Below are 19,392 nucleotides of genomic sequence, written 5' to 3'. Positions count from 1 at the left end.
CCATCAATTAAAAAAAGTATTAAAATTTGTTAGATTTTTATATTGCTGTGTCAGGAACTATGTAATATCCTTGGTCTTCCTCTTTGTCTGCAAAGCCTAAGCTATTTAATAATCTGGCTCTTTATAGGAATGTTGGTTGATCTGGATTAGATATCTTTAAACTCCTTTCAAAAATCTGACTTTCTGTTGGGCCTCCTGGTGGCGCAAGGGGTTAAGCACTTCAGCACTGTGAAGCTATCTGGAGCCTCTACAGCACAAGTTCAATCCCAGGCCGGCCAGGGAGCAATTCACCTGGCACAGCAGACCTCTCCTGTCTTACCCGCCGTTCCCCTCAGCAGTATTTTCAGTCAGTCTGCCTGTTCTGTTCCCCGCTCTGATTCTGGTGAATCCTCTCACCACTGTGTGGAATTGTGCCCTCTCCCCATGTTGGCGTGGGTTTTCTGGGGACATTTTACAGCCCCAGTGTGTGTGTGTGTGTGTGTGTGTGTGTGTGTGTGTGTGAGTGAGAGAGAGAGAGAGAGAGAGAGAGAGAGAGAGAGAGAGAGAGACGGAGAGAGATGTTTCTTGTGATAAAAGAGCTTCCTGTAGGGGGGTGGGTCCCATCTTGCACCCCAAGTTGCCAGCATAGGTTCCAGTCCTCCATGACCTTGAATGAGATTAAGAAGGTCACAAATGAATGACCACCAAATGATTGTTTCATATTAGAAGTGTTTTGGGTCTTATTTAGAAATTTGGTGATGTTTTTGTGACCAGAAGTATATTGTGGGAAATTAACTTTTGTTTTTATCAGTTAACTGGTGGTAAAATTGGTTTTGCGACATCGTTTCACTTAAAGTCACAGTTTCCAAGATCCTACCAATGAATTTGAATAATGACTTACTGTAATAAATAGTAAGTGAACAATTAATGAGAGAACTAATTTGATTGTAGCCTTTTAGGGAGGGTGATGCTTCTAAAATAGGTTCATAAGCACAGGTAACTTGCTACATATCCAGTACCCCAAAGGCAGAGCTCCCTGGAGATGATGTTTGGAAGTGTGTGTTTAACTTCACGCCCACAGCAAGAGGTTGGAGGAACTTGCAGGTCTCCCAGAGTCAAATGTTCCCTATGGACCAGTTGGCATAAATGATTCAAGCTCCCCCAAGAGAGCCACTGGCTTGAATTTCAGCTTTGACCTTCCAGAGACTCCATATAAAAATGCAAATTTGTTACCTAGGAAGTTAATTTTTAACTCATTAATGTCTATTTGTTAGTACTTTAGCTCAAATTAGGTTTTTCAAATTAGTTAGTTGGCTGAGAGTGGTACTTAAATGAAGTGTATCAAGATTCCTTGAGGTGAGCTCAGAGTAAGTTTTGAAAAAAAACTTCTTGGGAGTGATCGCTATACATCCCTCCCTGCTATCAGTACCAACCAGCATTTGCAAGAGTGTCTGTCTGCCCGTGTATACATGCATATACACAGTGGACAGGAGAATCAATAATCTAGAGTAGCATTGATTCTAGAGTAGCACTATCCAGTAGAAATATAAGTCACATCTATAAGTTTAAGTTTTTTAATAGTCACATTAAAAAAAGGTAAAATAAAAAAATGTGAAATTAGGTTTAATGATACATTTTATTTAATTCCTTATGTTCAAGATATTACTGCTTCAATATGTAATCAGTATCAAGATTATTGATAGTATTCTTTACCTTTTTTGGTTCTAAGTCTTGTGTAGTTTACACTTGTAATCTATCTTCACTTGAACATACCGTGTCTCACGTGGTCAGTAGCTGCCTATATGGCAAGTACAGTTATCTTATTGGACAATGCTGCATTGAAGGGTCTTGAACTAGAAAGTGGGTCACAGACTGAAGGGCACCAGCATCAGATGCTTGCCCACTGCTCTGCTATACCAGTGACCCATTTTTGGTGAACATCAATCTTAACCCTATGAAACTACATACAACTTCTAGAAGACGAAGGGCCGGAATAAAAGGCTGATTCACCTGTTTTCTTGGATGTGGTAAATAAAACCTTCTGTTCTTCATTTGCCAATGGCAATAGTTTTGTTGTTTGTTTTGTTTTTTTGCAACAGACATCCAGGGTTGTTGGAAATAATGCTTGCAAACACAATAAAATGCTCAATGAATACTTGAAATTGCTATAATTAGCTATTTTTATAAATTAGTTTTAAAAGATGCTTATAAAGACAATTAGGTGTTTCCTATCCATCTTTTTTGCTTCTATCCTGAAGTGCAACCTCATTCTAGGAGTCAGTGAACCAAGACGAAAAAAGATTTTCCTCCTCCTTGTCCTCATTTAGCTTCCTCTTTTATTTAAAGTCAGCAGAAAGAAAGTCTAATCAAGGTGACACAAAGGAAATGAATTTGAATCTAGCCACAGTGGCATATCTGAAAGCCCAAGGGAGGCGCTCCCTCATTCTGTCCCTGTGGAGTGGCCCCTCACCAGTAAGGGGACAGGAGGAAGAATCTTGAGTGTGCACTTTGTCTTTCTGCAAACTTGCTTATCAAGTCATTGTCATTCAAAAATAGAGTGTAATAGTTCTTACCTGAAAGAGAATGTTGGGAAATCACGTGTCATTGCTTGCTATATACTAAATACGCCTTTCATCGGATGTGTGTGGAGTGAGTGGTGCAGAGAAAGCTGGAAGGGGAAGTCCATGGTGAATAATTGTGGGGCTCACTCACACATGCACCAGGTGCTGGAGGGCTGTGACCCACGCAGAGCAAGCGAATGGACTGAACCATTAATTTAGTAGGTCATTTATGTGTGTAGGCAGCAAAGTGGCTGTGTGCATGAAAAACCGCTACTATATTTCAAGAGATCCTTTCTAAGAAATCCTGAAATATTAATAACATGGTCTTCCTGTAGTTGAAGACAAAAGAATGTGTTAAGAAGGGTAGCAGGCGTTGCCGAAAATAGCACAATGACAATTTAGCGTTTTCTGCTTGCACTAAAAGCTAGAGGAAAAGAGAGTTAAAATAGTGTTTTTAAAGAACAGCCACCCTCAATTTTCCAAATAGGTCTAGAACTTTGTAGTCTCCAAATGAATTCACATTTTCCTTTTGGTCACATTTTAGTAGCAGCTTTAAAGAAAAGTAGAAAAAGTGTCGAATCGCAAATTCATTTTTCCCTTAAATTAACATATATGTGTGTGCCTATATATACACCAACGGAAGGTGTATATAAAAAATCTTTTGAACTTTAAGGAATTCACAACATCCTGTAATTTGATTTGTGTGAATATGACTGTAATTCTTGAACTGGATATAGTCTTATCCGATTAGAAGTTGAGGAGAAAAGTCAAAACCTCCCCCCTCTTTGTTTCCTGACGAGCATTAGAAAGTCCTCTCATATTGCAGTGAATCAATCATAAAGCCAACCTTCTGCTGCAAGCTTTTCGATGTTGACACCTGATGAAATGGAGGTCATCAGTGGTCAGTCGTGAGCATAGAACATTATGCTCTTACTTTCAGATATGAAAACCCCAGAGCTGTTCGTGCCTTCTTGGCAGTCCTCACACCAAGCTGCCAGGTCTCCACAAGTTTCCTTCGTCAGCTGTGAAGGACTCAGTGACAGGTGGATCCAGTGGGCTGTGTCCTGGCTCAGGGAAGCTTCATGTTGCCATGGAAAGACGTGCTTGGCCCTCAGTGTTTCTTCCTGCCATAGCCAGGGCTTCAGATTCTCACTGCAAATCTGGGGCTATCTAAAGTGTGATCAAAAAGTGGCTTGGATGTTGAACCTTCTCTAATGATATGATATGTATAAACTGGAGGCAGTAAATCACAGTCATTGGAGCAGCTTGTTATTCTAAGATGCTCCGGTCCAGTGAAAAGACGAAAGCAAATAAGGGAGAGATAGATCTCCGAGTGCTTTTATTGTCGGTGCTCCACACATCATAAAGTCTGAGCTCGTTAAAGGAAATTCCATAAACAACTTTAGTTAATAATGGTAGAAGTAACTGGGTGCTTTTCTGGAGCTTCTGCTGAACTCCCTTTCCGCCTGTCTTTAGAGAGTGTGATTAAGAAAATACCAACAGGATGTGCAAGAGGGTGGAACAGACTTCAACTGGAAGCCAGTACAGATGCTTGATGGATGAGTAACGGCAGAGGGATGGCACCCTATCTCCCCAAAGAATAGAGCAGTTTTGTAGAATTTTTTTCCCTCTCATTTGCATAAGGTCTGGATTGCCAGCTTGGGTGGTCTCTTGGTGATTGGGTGGTGGGTCCTTCTGCATCTGGTATTCTTAATGGCATAGAAACATCCTATGGAAATGATAAATGGAGAGACTTGAGAGTGAATCATACTGAAAAGGTTGTGGGTAACTGAACTGTCACTTTTTTTTTTTCACCTTCACTCTTATGAAATAACTATTTTTTTATGGTCTTGTCTATGCGGGTTTATGACTGATGGTGCTGGTCAATTTTTATTTCCGGTTGTGGTTGTCTTAGGAGTTGACCCTGAAGGGTGTGGGAGATAAAAAAAAAATGGTGGAGCCAGCCAGTCTCAATTAGTTGTTTTTGTGTGTGTGTGGGGGGGGGGGGATTCACAGAAGTGTTGAGTCCACATTAGTACAAGCAGGCCTAGGTGTCAATGAGGGGTTTGTAAGGTCAAGTCATGGAGAACACGTCACAAATTGTATCTGCAGATCTTAAAAAAAATGGCCTTAACCTGTTGAATTCCAGACTCTACTATACATACTTTATTGTCCTTTGCCATGAAATTTCTTGTCTTATCAACTCTTCTTTTCTGCTTGCTTTCTTTTGTCGGCCTTTTACTTTGAGCCTCTCGGTAGCTGTAATTGGGATCTAATCACCAACCGATTTTTTCTTAGCACTTGGACACTCTTCCAATTGGTTGGTTCAAGACCGTGTGCTCAGATTGCATAGCAAGTGGTGAAGAGTACAAGCTTGGGAGTCAGGCTTTGACTTGGGGTCAAAGCTGGACCCTGGCATTTGCAAATGTACAGAACTAGCAATTTGCAAATCAAAAGCCCTAGTATTCCTAGTTTCTAAGTAAGGCTGGAAACATGGATGGAAAAGGGGCATGGTGGGGATTAAACAACAGCACACATGCATGCAGGCTACCTGGCACATGCCCTGAAACACTTGAGCACCCATTTTACCTGATTCTACCAGTTTTAAGGACATTTCTTCCATAGCGCTCCTTTCCACCTGAACAGGAATGTTGATGACATTTTCAGAATGACATTTTAAGGAATCAATTAATGTTTTTGGTTGCTTTATCTGCATCTGCAGCCAGATGGTCACTGGGGAGTAGCAGAAAAGTCTCCCTTCTTTGCGGTTTGCTCTGCAGTGTGAGCACTGATTTACATGGATTTGTTTTTTCTTCTTTCCTTTAGCCTGCAAAATCGGATATTACAAGGCCCTCTCCACAGATGCCACCTGTGCCAAGTGCCCGCCCCACAGCTACTCTGTCTGGGAAGGAGCCACATCATGCACCTGTGACCGTGGCTTTTTCAGAGCTGACAATGATGCTGCCTCGATGCCCTGCACCCGTAAGTTGTATCCTCGTCCCTCATTTCTGCAGTGCCAACAGCTTTCATTTCCACCTAGCAGGGTGCTGCCAGGTCTTCTCCCAGGATAACCACGCAGGGGGCAAATGAGATCAAACTTGCATCTTTTCTCAATCATAGCAGGGGAAATGCTTATGAAAAGAAAGGATCTTGCTGTTCTGGTTGCCTTCAGAAGGCACAGCTGCCAACAGACTACTCTGTGGAGCTAAGATTGAGCATTCAGTGCTTGTCTGACAGTGTAATTAGAGCTGAGATTGGAATTTATAAATGGTTTCACCGTCTCCTTGAGGACTCTGGGGGAAGCTTGACAGCTGCAGGGGAAACAGGTAGAGGGCAAAGTCCCGAGGATGGGCTCACGTGTGGGCAAGTGGTTTCAGTTCTGGGCACTGAGGTCATAGCTTGTGCTGTCATTACCCCCTTCCGTCTTTCTTCATAGTTTTGTATTTGTAACACCTGGGCCCGGATCCTAATAAATGCTTGCTTAATGATAGACACTTAGTAAAGGCTGGGCTATGAGTGGCTGGGGTTGGCACCCTGGTATGCAGGGGCGTAGAAAAACCTTTTCTCATACTTTATGTGGACAGCATTCCTTGGCACGCTTCTGGTCTTATATGTGTCCCTCTGCTCACACCCCCTGCATGGCTGTGACCTGGAGCAGAAGAAGGGACAGCGGGCCCAGCTATTCTGCCTGTGTGTCCAGCAGTGAGTCTGTGGATGGAGGCCCTGCCCAATGGCCAGGCTCACAGACTTTCCAGTTTGGGGCTTGTTTTCTACCCACCCCTTTAGAAGCTGAGTGACTGTTTATCTGGTTATGTCTCAGTCTCCACATCTGTCCAATGGACTTAACAAGAGCACCTTTCTCATTGTTGTCCGTATTCATCAACTTCATTTTTTACATGCTATGGAAAATGAAGTTACTAAATGTAGTTTAGTATTGGCTACATTATGGCATAAAATTTTGCTCCCTATTGTAAATTCTGTCTTCTCCTACCTGAAGCCAAATAGAAATATTTGGTGGTTAGGGCAGAGATGATTTCCTTCCTTTTTTTTTTAATTTGAGGCAACATTGGGCATTGGGTTACAATGTGGTACATGATTTAGAAGTACAGGATCACCAGAAATAACTTCAGATGAGGCAACTCCGAGACCATTGTCTTGCCCAGTCAATACTACCTTTAAGAGGAGTGGGGAGGGCCTCCCCTGGTGGTGCAATGGTTGAGCGCTGGGTTGCAAAAAGCTGCCCGCAGCCTCTGCAGCGCTGGTTCGATCCCCAGCTGCTCCCCGGCCACCGGAGGAGGGTCCCACATGGCGCGCAGACCTCTCCTGCCGCGCCCGCTGCTCCCCTCAGCAGTGTACTTTGGTCCTTCTGCCTGCTCTGTTCCCCGCTCTGGCTCTGGTGAATTCTCTCACCTTCCCGCGCTTCTGACTGTACCCAGTGCTTGTATGAATAAATAAATAAATCTTTAAAAAAAAAAAAAAAAAAGAGGAGTGGGGAGAGAGATTTCAGCTCTAACCTACATTTGTTTCCTTCATAACCAGAGATGGCAACAATTATAACAATAGCTGTGATGTAATTATATCCTGGTACCGTATTAGGTACTTGCAATAAACCTTATCACATGATTTCCTATTATAACAAGCCCATAAGTGAGAATTATCTTCAGTTTATAGCACAGGTAACTGCCAGCTCAGAGATGTTAGGGTACACGCTTAACACTTCACCCCCACTTGGAGATCAGGCTGCACAGCCAGAAGACTGACTTAAGTATCTGCTAGGAGACTCTCTCGCCTGACCCCCCGCCCCCCAGGCGAGTTAAGGAGTACACTAGGGCCAGTCTTGGGTGGCAGCCTAAATGGACAAAGACTTCTTTGTCTTCTTTTTCTGTTCTTTCCAGGGACTAAGAACTTTCTCTGGATGCCGTGTTCTTTGACTTGCTTAATTCTCACCCTTTTTCTTTCCCAATCTAAATATTCCCATCCTATTTTCCATTTTGTGTGACTAGTTTGATAATAATCTCTCTTTCCCTATCCACATTCAGTTCCAGGCATTTTCCAGTTATGGGAATTAGGGCATTATGGCAAACTCCAGGGGCGTCAGCGTGGGCTGACAGCCCCAAGAGGCTGGCTAGAGCTGCGAAATTTCCTAAAATTCATCTTTGGCAAGGTGACCTGCTATTCCTTGCAGTGATTCTGATTTGTTGTCCAGCATTCCAGGGAACCATGGACCACAGGCCTCATCACTGCAGCTCTTTACACGGGAGCTCAGGGACACCCCAGAGGCCTCCACACACCTGAGTTACTGGAACTGACATGATGTGTGTCAGTGCAGTGGCCCGGCCCTTGGAGCTTCATGTGTCTGGAGGAATGAGTGTCTCCTGAGGGTGCCCAGGGGGAAAAGGAAGCATTGTTTTAGCTTATGGGGGGACCAGAAAGTTTAAAAATTTAAGTAATTGCCCTTCGCAGTGTTTTTGACAGTGTTAACACAGGAAGTTGGGTGGCTTTTGGTGCCACTTATAAAAGATCCATGAGGAGAAGACAAAAGCAGTATGAGAGGCCTTTTCTCCTGGTCTGGTCCCATGGAACTGCTTCTCTTGTACTTTATTAACTCAAGCTCTTGTGCAATACTGGCCTTTAACACTTGATTATACTGATGGCAAGACTGTAAACTTGACAGGCAGTCCAACCTATCCAAGCCCAGTTTCCTCACCTATAAAAGGCAAGTCCCATTATCTAACCTTTGGCAAGTTCCATTATCTAATTCTGGCATTGTTTCAAGAAATGAGTAAGAAAATACTGATAACAGTCTGGTGCAGGGTAGGGATCAAATACATATTTGTTCTCTTCTTTTATCCCCAGCTTTTTACTTCCTCTCCCAACTACCTCTGGGACCGATTACCAGGGCATGTTCCTCCCTCTCTGACATGATTTGCTTCCCTTGACTGCGCAAGTCAATTATCAATAGTGCTGTACACCCTGGAATATTTGGGAGCAGGACTCGGCCTTCAATATTTTCAAAAGTCCAACCACCTTCTACCATACAGCCATGGTTGAGACTACTCTTGAATTTTTAGCTGCATTTCTTAAACATAATAAATATTAACCTCATACAACTCTTAAGAGACCTCCTTTGAGATAGGGATATCAGGGAGGTGACTATACTTGGTGAATAGTAAGTTAAGCAGTAGAATTAGAATTTGTTCTACTCTCTGGTTCTCCCTGTAGATTTCTCCCTGACAGCTGTGGCTGTCCATCCTAGTAGCAAAGGCATATTTGCCTATTGAACTATAAAGTCACTACCATTAAATTTAAAATTCAATTTCATTGACACATGCCGTATTTAAGACTTCAGTAGCCACATGGGTTTAGTGGTGACATGCTGGACAACACAGCTATGAAATATTTCCATCACTGAAGAAAATTCTAGTGGATAGCCCTGCAAAAGGCATTTCCACAGAGAAGACAGTGGCTGTTTCTCAAAGGACCTCTTGTTCAGATAACCCAAAGAATGAAGCCCACCCCCCACCCCCAGCCTTATCGGATTCTCTTGACAAGCTGTGGGGATGGAAAAGAACATAAACATCAGGGATCCTTTCAAAGTGATTCCAGCCTCTAATCAGTTCTTACCAGTTGGTTAAGCCAGGTGACAAACCCAATTCCCTTGTGCTGACAGCCATGATAATGAGGGGCCTTCTTTGTTCATTATGCTGTCTTTAACCCCAGCATTCTTATGCAGCCCTGCGTTTAGTGATCGCTCACTGTGACGGCACACTAATGAAGAAATAAAACACACTCTCTGAGACTCATTCTTCTAGCCAAAGAGAGACTCTGCTCCACTGACTTGTAAAATCAGGTTTTTGTTCACTTGGAGAACGATTAGACCAGGTGAATACAAGCAGCATGGGCTAATTTAGGAGGAACCACCTAAGAAATTCTTCACACTGGCCACAATGCCTGAGGACTTCAGAGAGTTGGATGGTAAATAAACTGTTTCTTTAGGAGGACTTTGGATGGAGCCTTTGGTTAGGTTAACTGCCTGTGGGGAAGGAAAATTATCCATATGTGTTAGAATGGACAATGAGAAAAGTGCTTCTTGAACGTTACTGTGCATGGAAATCACCTGGGGGGGAGGGAGGGCAGGGAAGTCAGGCTTTTGATTCTGTGTTTCCAGAGAGGTCCCAGATGCCGCTTATGATGCACCGCTGTAGGAAATGAGGGCTTCGAGTCTCCCTGATGGACAGCAGGAGCCTGTCCATCAGTTAGCAGGCCAGGCCTGTAACTTTCAGAACTATTCTTCAACTCAGTGGTGACTCTGGAAAGATATGCCGAGGGTTCTCAACATTCTCCCTTAATGGAAATTGACTATTCGTTTGTCTATGAGATCAAGGAAATCCAACCTAATTTGCAGCCACATAACCAAATACCCTCACTGTGTAGCTTTATTTGTCTGTATTTTCTTCCAGAGTCCCCACTAGGTTGCTGCCAGGATGTGTAAATGTAAATTGTCACCTCAGACACCTGGGTCAGTGAAGAAAGGCAACAGGATTTTGGGTGACACTGTCAAAGCCAGACGGAGTCTGTACACACAAGGATGTCATTTAAGCAGAGGAGGGGATTTTTCTTTCATGAGTCATTTCTTAGGAGAAATCTCAACGTGATTTTTATTAATGAAATTAATGTCCTTTACCTCTGCAGATAACCCAACCCCCCTCCAGATCTCCCTCACTAGCAGGCTCTTTTCCCTGCCATAGGTACATAGCTGGCAGCCAGCAGCTGGGAGAAGTCACACATGTTTGTGCAGAAAGCCCTTGATCCCTTTAGTCCTTAGAGCTGGTTCAATGAATAAAGTGAGAAAAGTCTTCTCTTCCCCCACCTCGCTGTGCCCCCCACTGGGAGGTTGAACCAAGACTGTATTTAAGGTCCTTCCCAAACCCTGGTTGTGTTTCAAAATGTGTCAGGAAAAAAATATCGTAAAAAGGTAGTAAATTGACTTGGTGTGTGGAGAAAGAAATAGCTAATTTGTTATTTTGCCACCTTTACTTCTGAACAGCATTACCAGCAGGGTTTCTGTGTTTTTCAATTGAAAATCTGTACTCGCGCTTTTAGGTACTTTATTTAACTTGTTTGATGAGACTTATTAGAGCCTGGTGATTGGGAGCACTCTGTAAATAAGAGATTATTATTTTAGATTGCCAACTTGAAGGACCTTCACAAATCTGTCTCCCAGTAAACGGCCTTGAATAATTCACTCAGCTGCGCCAAACAAACAAAGACTGATTGATTGATACTTAGACACGGCCTAAAATATTCCAAAATTGCAGCTTTTAAGACAATTTATCCTGAAGGAGCTTAGAGCTAATGAGGGCAAATTTACCAAAATCTTTGACGGAAGGTCCTGACTTAAGAAAGCTTTCGGCAGGTTTTAGGTTATTGAGACAGTGAAATAGCCTAGCTCTAAACAGCAAAAAAAACAAACCAAACACTTATTGGATCTTTACATTTACCTTTTCTAATTGAATTTAGGGGCCCACTGTATTTCCTCCAGAAAGTGCACTGCTTTAAAATTACCATCTCAGTTCTATTACTCAGAGTCCTTGCTTCTAATGCTTTCTGACAGTTATCAACATAATGAACCCTAATGAAATGATGAGCAATCTTCAGTGGAACCCTAAGCAGATCCCAGTGGTGCCGTGTGACTGTGTTGTTAAAATTTGAATGCAAATTAAAATAACATCTTCCTTCCTTGTTTCCAAGGTCATGAGCAGAGAGAAGCTTTTTTTTTTTTTTAAGTTCTTTAATTTTGGAAATCTTATATCCATTTTTAAACAAACCCTTGAAGGTGCCACTGATGTTCAGTTCAATTCTTTACCCCAAAGATTTACATGCTTAATAGTCCGACGAAGGGATTTGGGGAAGGATGTCTGGAATGAGGCTTTGATGTATAAACCATAGGATGAAAGGCAGCCTTCAGTTTCAACTGAACTGCACTTTTTTTCCATCCAAAAGCATATTTCGTTTTGCTTTAGAGCTGCAAGTAACTCGCAGTATAATGGAGAGCGGGAGGACATTGCATGAAATTGATCAATGGGAGCACAGTTAACTCTGGAGAAACACTAGGTTAGCGGAAGTGTAAGAACAAAGACCAAAGGTTCCCCTGATTTATTGATGAAAGTGTTCCTGAAGACCCATTGGCTGATCTCTAGCCATTTCACATTGATCATCCATGCAGTCAGTGACTTTTGTGAATCTATTTTTATGAAAATTCGTGAATTCAAGATTTCCCAGGGAATGTGTTATTTCATGCCTTTTACCACATATTGCATTCCACTGGTCATAGAATAAAAACTCAAATTGAGACACCAACTCCCCCATCACCACATTACATGGCATGGTTTTCAGTTCAGAACATATGGTGCAGTTGCCTGTGAGCCAGAGGATAAGCTGATTCATGTGCTTGTCCTCCGGACTGTACAAACTGATCAAAGTCACCAAAGACAGAAGATGATTCAGACTCAGCCTTCCATCCAGTCCATTGCCAGGCTGTTTCTGCACAGATCTCAGTGGTTCAAGGCCTGGCGTTGGCCAGTGAGTACACCATATGCTTGTGTCTTCCTTCTGGTTACCTCTCAGTGTTTTGACTGTTAACAGGGCAAAGTACTCTGAAGAATGCAAGTGCAGGATTCTTGTCCAAAGACAATTAAGGAGAGAGAGGAAAGATCCCAGGTGTGCTTAATGGAAGGCATTATGTCCCAGAGGAATCGATCTTGCTATTTGGTTGTTTGTAAATTTTTCTTAAAAGCTTCAGGATATTTAATCAGGTATCATCTCACAGACGTCCATGTTCTACAACAATGCTGTGTTGCCTTCCTCTTTGACCTTCAACCTACTTCTCATATCACATGAATAAGCAGCTCAATGTAGACTTTTCACCTGGATTAACAGTGCCATGTGCATTCAGCTGGACAGTGCATAGGTTTGGGGAACATTCATGTATGCCTAAGTGAAAGACTGGAAAAATCTGCCAAAGCCATTTAGCCAGTTTATTACAATTTTCCTACCACCATGAATAATTAAGAGTGGCTTGTTATCAGCCGAGGGCTGTCATTTCTGGATAGCATTTTTGACACTTTTCATGGAAGTCATACAGAGGTTGTGCACAGCATGTGACAATGAAACAGGGTCAATTAGATAGGCACTTCCCTGAGATCCCCCGGGAACTGGATTCCTGCTTTGCTATCAGCATTTTGATTTCCTCTCATAGTTGACTCTTGTTCTACATGCTAACTACAGCTCCGAAAAAAATGAACTGAGGGAAGAGTCCTATTGCCTAGAAATAATTGTCCCACCCTTACCCTTGATAACGAAAGAACGAACATTCAACAGAAATCCTTAGTTGCCCTCTCATGTGGAAGGCAAGAACCAGGCAGAGAAGAAACTCTTAACAGAACAAGAACACCCTTCAGGAAGCCAAGGCAGTCACCTTCAGCATGGACAGGGAAGCTCTGAGAAGTGTAACTCTGGGGAGATCAGAGAAAATTGGGAACTTTCCAGATGGTTCCATAAAGAATTAGTAGTTTGGTTTTATTTTTTTCTCCGAATAGTATGTATATATGTGACAGGGGTCATCTTCACCTTGCAGTCATGATTTCTGATCGGTACTTTGAACATGTCTCTATGAATTTGGGCGAGCTGCTTAACTTTTCTTAGTTTTTGGTCATCAGATTGCTGCAGGTAATAAATGCTTTTCTGACAGGTTTTTAGTATGGGGATTAAATAAGATAAAGAGTGAAAGAGTTCCATGTAAGCATGTCCATGAATTCATAGCCTAGCTAATTCTAAAGCAAAATTCTCATGATTTTATATATATATATATATATATACACACACACACATATATACGTAAAACACACATATACACATACATACATATGGTCTAAGCAAAATAATAGAAAGGGGAAAGACAAAATACCAGATGATTTCATTCGCATGTGGAATATAAAGAAACAAAACAAAGGAACAGGCGAAACTAAACCCAAAGCAACCCTGGAATTCTGACTGCAGAAGGAGGCTCCAGAGAGGGAGGGAAGGGAGTGGGGAGCAAAGTGGGGAGGGGCCTTGATGGACGAGGTGAGGGATGATGGCTCCTTGGGTGATGGTGTGGTATGATTATACACATCTGAAGAGGTGTGAACCTATATGCCCCTATGTCATCTACAGTTGTAAAGCATGTGACCTCAATATAAAGTAATATAATTTGAAGAAAATACTACTTTTCTCAGTCTTTCAGTGGTGGCTTCTTCCTGGATAATGGGGCATTGGCTTTATAAAGTAATTCAGTCACACATTGGCTATCTTAAAGGAACCAAAACCCCAGTTAATCCCGTAAAGAAAAGACAAAAGAGAATAAACCAGAAAACTAGAGAGTAGCAGAATTCAAGCAGGGAGTTACCTGTACAGGGAGCCAAGAATTTTTCATGATACACGATTGGTCCATCTAGAGGCTTCTGTTTTTTAATAATGGGCAGTTCTGCTTTGGCTCCATTCATTGTTAAAACTTACATAGACTTCCTTGATAAAAGGTTATGTGCTGTCCATATATCTGGGAATAGGTGTCCCTGAGCAGCAGTCTTTATGTAAACTAATCCCCAGCAGGGAGGCTGAGAGAAAGCAATTAGTGGTAGCAACATATACAACTGTCAGGGGGATGCATGGGCTTTCCTTCAGTCAAAACTTACACACCCTAACTGTTTACTCTGCCTTCTAACCTGTCTTTCTCTTCAGCTGGAGAGAGATTAACGGAGGCTTATGTGAAGGGTCGGAGGGTTGACCGGCTAAGGCACTGAAGTATTATTGACAGTCCGAAAGTTGTACATGATTAATGAAGCCTTATGAGATGGAACTTGAGACCCACGGTGTCTTGTGCGGGTTGCCTTGCCATTTTAGCAAGGTGACAGCAGTGCTTAAAGAAATTGATCACTTAAGAGTTACGTTTCTACCCTTGCTCCTGGGGATTGCTTCTTTCCACATTCGGAATTCATTTCATAGCGCAGACATTGAATTTGAAAATGGTGATTAAAAATCGCTTAAGTCTTAAAAGTCTGTGATAACTCTGAAACCGCTCTCTAGAACAGCCCAGCTATTTTGGTTTCCCATCAACAATCTCCCAGCCTTAGTGCCAGACTTGAAATTTTTTTCAGTCTTTTGCCATGATTGCCTTTAGGGGGGTCAGCTTTGGACACGTGCACAGCGCCGTGGCAGTGATGCTTCTGAGCCTGGGCTGGACCATGTTTGGGAAGGATCGTAATGGACTTATTTGTCCTTCAGGGACTTAGTGAATGTGGACTTTGACTTAATTCAAAGTTTAGTGTCAGAAACCAGGACAGAGAGGATTCCTGTTCCTGTGCATCTTCTGTCCTATTGGGAATATAAATAATAATCAAGATAAGTTACAACCCACATTAGAAGCACAAAATAAAGGACTAGGTGATAGGATAACTCTAAGTGGGGGAGGTTGCACTTGCCTGAGTAGTCAGGAATGAGGAGGTGAGATCGAAGGGATAAGGAGGAGACATTGAAAGAGAAGAGGGAGAAAATTCCAGCCAGAGCTCCCTGGTCTTCAGTTACATTGTCAGTTTTGCTAACATGTGAGTTTTAAACAATTCAAGTTTTAGTACTTGAATTCCAGTTGCTAGGAGAAATATGGGCTCTTTGATGGGGGGAGAGCTACGATGACCTCACCTAAAAGGAGAAAACCTGTACTGTCAAAATATTTAAAAACATATAAAAATGGTAATTCATTAATAAAAAAAGAAATAGATGTTTCATGTTTATGGGGCACATTATACCATGTGTTCATATGGATTTAAACCCTTTTGCAGAACAAAACCCACTTGCAAATCCAGTTTGCAAATTGCATCAGCAGCTGGTGACCATCTTTTGTTTAAGTTCCAGTGCCTTCCTATAAGGACATGACATGTTCTCTTCAGACTTGAGGGGAGGGGTGGGTCCATGGAATGGTTTTTAGAAAATTCTTCCTTCACATTGGAGGTTCTTAGGATGTCAGTTCACTGTTGGCTGACGCTTTTTGAATGACATTATTAAGACTCATACAAAGTCCTGTGAAAACGTAAACATCAGGTTGTCCTAAATGAGGCAACTATTAAATCCCCATATAAGACAAGCATGTACTGTAAACTACTCAGGAATTAGGTTTTAATCTCTACATGGAAGGGAAGAATTAAGAATTGTGAAGTTATTGGAATTTCCTTTAATGTTTCCATGGCCCTTCTTCAATGCCACATTTACTTAATTTCTCCTAGATAGTGTATGGTTCATTTCTGCACACATGTCTTTTCCCACTGGAGAACACATGAGAGGTTAAGGAAGATCAAGATTCCTTTTATGATATTACATGATATGATATTTTATGATATGATGTGATATGATCGTCCTTTGCTTCACTTGTAATTTGGCTATAGTTTCTTTGGGACTTCATGCTGTCAAACTCCTGTCAACTGAATGCAAGTTGACATTCCACTAGAAAATAATAATTACCCATTATTCGCACCTTTCACCGGTACCTGCTGTGCAATACAGAAAGTATTTCACACCAGTGAAGCGAATGGATGTTCATTAAATTTATCCACAGCAGCAAGAAATTCAGTGACCATTTCACTATAGCAATGAGAACTCAGGAAATAGGCCCTAATATTTCATACATTTTATTCCTTCTTTGTCAATGAAGGTAACTTGAGCACTAGATGCCAAAGTTATCTGGGCTTTTGTAAATGGTAAATGTGTAAATCAGGGCACCTTGGACCAAGATCAGTTCAGGGAGAACTAAAAGTCCCTAGAATTAGGTTAAAAAATTAATGAGAATTTTGGTGATCACCTTTCTGCTAAGGGTGGTTGTTACACCCATCAAATTACCAGCCTGTAGCAGCAGGACTGGTAAACTCTGACCTGAGGCCAAATTCTGTTACCAACTATTCTTGCAAAAAAATTTTTCTTGGAGCACAGCCACACCCAATTGTTTCACTATTGTCTTTGGCTGTTTTGAGACACAGTGCAGAATTGCAACAGACACCAAATGATCCATAACATCTAAGATATTTGACTATGGGGTCTTTCACAGAGAAATATTTGTTGCATGCTGCTCTTAAGGGTGCATAAATTAAATATTGCATTTGACTTTCAGTTCTGGTAGTGTCACTTTAAGATAGTTTAATACGCAGCCCCTTTATTGGAAGCATAGAATCCAGTAGACTTATATATTACTTTCAAGGGGGTTTTACAAATAAAACCAAAATATGAAAAGGAAGGACATTTGTTTTTGTTTAAATATCCTTTAGTGTTTGATGGATTTATATTTAACACTGTCTTAATTTTGATATCAAGTTAAAAGGAAAAGTGTAATTAAAAACTAATTTTTTTAATATTAAGACGTGCATAAGGACCACAAGGAAAATGTCAACCAACACTTTGAAAATGTTAAAAATTAACTTTCTGCAGAGATAAGGTTTTCCATAGCCTCATGCTTGAATCAATCAGCATATGAAGTCAAAATGGGAAAAGCAATCATAATCAATCCCAAATAACAAGATTTTAAGTGATAGGCCCCCATTTTACAATCTCCAGCCATACTGGCTGGTTATGAAACTGTAAAAACCAGAAAGAGCAGAGCATGTGCCCTTATAGCCTCTGATGCTCACATAACACACATTTTGCTTCCATTACTCTCTCCTTTCTCATTTGCATCCCTGTCCCTTCCTTCTCTCACCCAGAGACGTTTTTGAATCAGAAATTTTCCCCCCTCTGCTGTTCCCACCTAGAGCCAGTTGCAAATATTAGACACTCAATAATTATTTGAATAGAGAATAATTATTTGGATAGTCCTCCCTACACCCCACTCTTTCTAAAGCATTTTTTAAAAAAAGATTTATTTTTATTTATTTATGCCTGTAAGAGCTGGGGTGTAGGCCAGAGGGGCGGGGAGTGAGAGGATTCACTAGAGACAGAGTGGGGAGCAGAGCAGGCAGATCTACTGAAACACACTGCTGAGGGGAGCAGTGGGTGAGGCAGGAGAGGTCTGCTGCACCATGTGGGTAGCTCCCTGACTGGGGATCAAACTCATGCTGCAGTGCCATGGATAGCTTTATAGCAACACTTGCTTATTGTGGCAGCAAAACAGTATAATCCACCCAACCATTGATGGAGGCAGCATTGAACTTGGACTTACCTGTTCCTCTGCCTTCCCTTTTGACTACCCCAGGGTCTTCACAGGACTCACCTAGATGACCATGTGTTTTCGTGCCAACTCTTCATTGTGAAATTCTGCAGCATTTTTGTATTTTTTTTTTTCACGTGGCAGTGTTATATCTTGAGTCCAGTGACCATTTAGTTTTCTGCTCCATTTCTTCTCTGTTTAGACACTGCCATGCCCAGTCCTACATACTAATTACTGACTTTTTGCTTCTGCAAGCTCTTGATTCATTGTGTTGCATTTTCCCATGTGAAAATGGACTAGGAACCTTGGCAAGGAGGTTAATGGATTTAAGAGTTACTCTTATTTAACCCCAGAAGTCACAGCGAAGTAAGAACCAGGACTGGTCCATTGTGTAAACAAGTGGTTGTCGTTCGGCTTCAGCTGTGGACTCGTAATGGTGGCAAAAGTCTACAGAATTCCAACGGGATTGAAGATACACCCCCTTTTCCTATCTTTATGTCTTGAACTTTGAAACTACTGATTTGTTGCTACTATGCACCTTTCATGCAGGCGTGGAAATAACTCCAGAGGGGAGTCCATAGTTTGGATTTCAGTCAGATTCTGTCACTAGGTTGCATGAAATTTTATCAAATCCACTTTCTGGGTCTCAATTTCCTCATCTTTAAAATGAGGATATTTGACTAAGTGATCTAAATCATCTTATCTGCTCTAGGACTCTGTGATTTTAAATAACTACTCTTTTATTCAAAATCAACTTATTTCACCCCATTGTCATCTCTCTGGGATAAGGACTATGAACACAAATGTGATATCTACACAGGAGAAGCATTCATGCTTCCTTTCTGAGGCTGTTTTGAGGGAATCTTACCTTCAAGGCAAATTTTATAGCATATTTCTTCCTTTACAATTAATGCAATGAAGAGCACATCTTAATACTAAGATACTTGTTGGTAATTAGTCATGGGGGCAAATAAGGAGGCCCTGCTTACCCTCCTCAAATAAAGTCTTCAATTCAGTTGCATAAAAAGAAGAGGCAAGTGAATTACCCTTAGTCATTGTGACCACCAAGATCCTTTGGTCTTTCGCCACAGGAGTTGTGATAAACATTGAATATGACTCCTCTGTAGGTTACTCTTTCCAAGTCTCTCTCGACTTTGGAGCAGTACATCATTCTGATTGACTGACTAGCGCCTCTCCCAAGTGCATGCAGGCATCCAGTTAACTTCCTTTTCTTGAGGCTCATGAGCAAATTTCCTTCAAAGTCATCATTACAAAAAAAAAACACAAAATAGATGTAGAATAGATACAGTGAGCAAGAAACCTCAAAATTTTCATTAAAACTTCTCTTCTTTTAAGATTTATTTTTATTTCTTTATGCATACAAGAATTGGGGTGCAGGCAGAGGTTTTGGGGGGTGAGAGGATTCACCAGAGACAGAGTGGGGAGCAGAACAGGCAGATCTGCTGAAATACACTGCTGAGGGGAGCAGCAGGGGAGACAGGAGAGGTCTGCTGCACCATGTGGGTCAGCTCCCTGGCTGGGAAGCAAACTCATGCCACAGTGGCTGGCGCTAGCTTGATAGCGCTAAGACTTTAACCCCTGTGCTACCAGGGAGGCCCAACTTGTCTC

At 41.7% G+C, this 19,392-nt stretch overlaps 1 protein-coding gene across 2 annotated transcripts in view; it reads left to right on the top strand.

Moving 5' to 3' along the window:
• Window positions 1-19,392, top strand: part of EPHA4 (EPH receptor A4) — a 133,658-nt gene that overhangs the window by 56,867 nt on the left and 57,399 nt on the right. For both annotated transcript variants that reach the window (XM_037524128.2, XM_037524129.2), the window contains exon 4: window positions 5,367-5,522. In XM_037524128.2, the coding sequence (XP_037380025.1) occupies window positions 5,367-5,522 (156 nt within the window). The remainder of the gene's footprint in view (window positions 1-5,366; window positions 5,523-19,392) is intronic.

This window comes from Talpa occidentalis, unplaced genomic scaffold, assembly GCF_014898055.3.
Source record: "Talpa occidentalis isolate TD23 unplaced genomic scaffold, MPIMG_talOcc4v2.1 talOcc4.3, whole genome shotgun sequence".
Taxonomy (NCBI): domain Eukaryota; kingdom Metazoa; phylum Chordata; class Mammalia; order Eulipotyphla; family Talpidae; genus Talpa; species Talpa occidentalis.
Note: the sequence above shows the minus strand (reverse complement) of the source record. Positions and strands in the feature narration are given on the sequence as shown.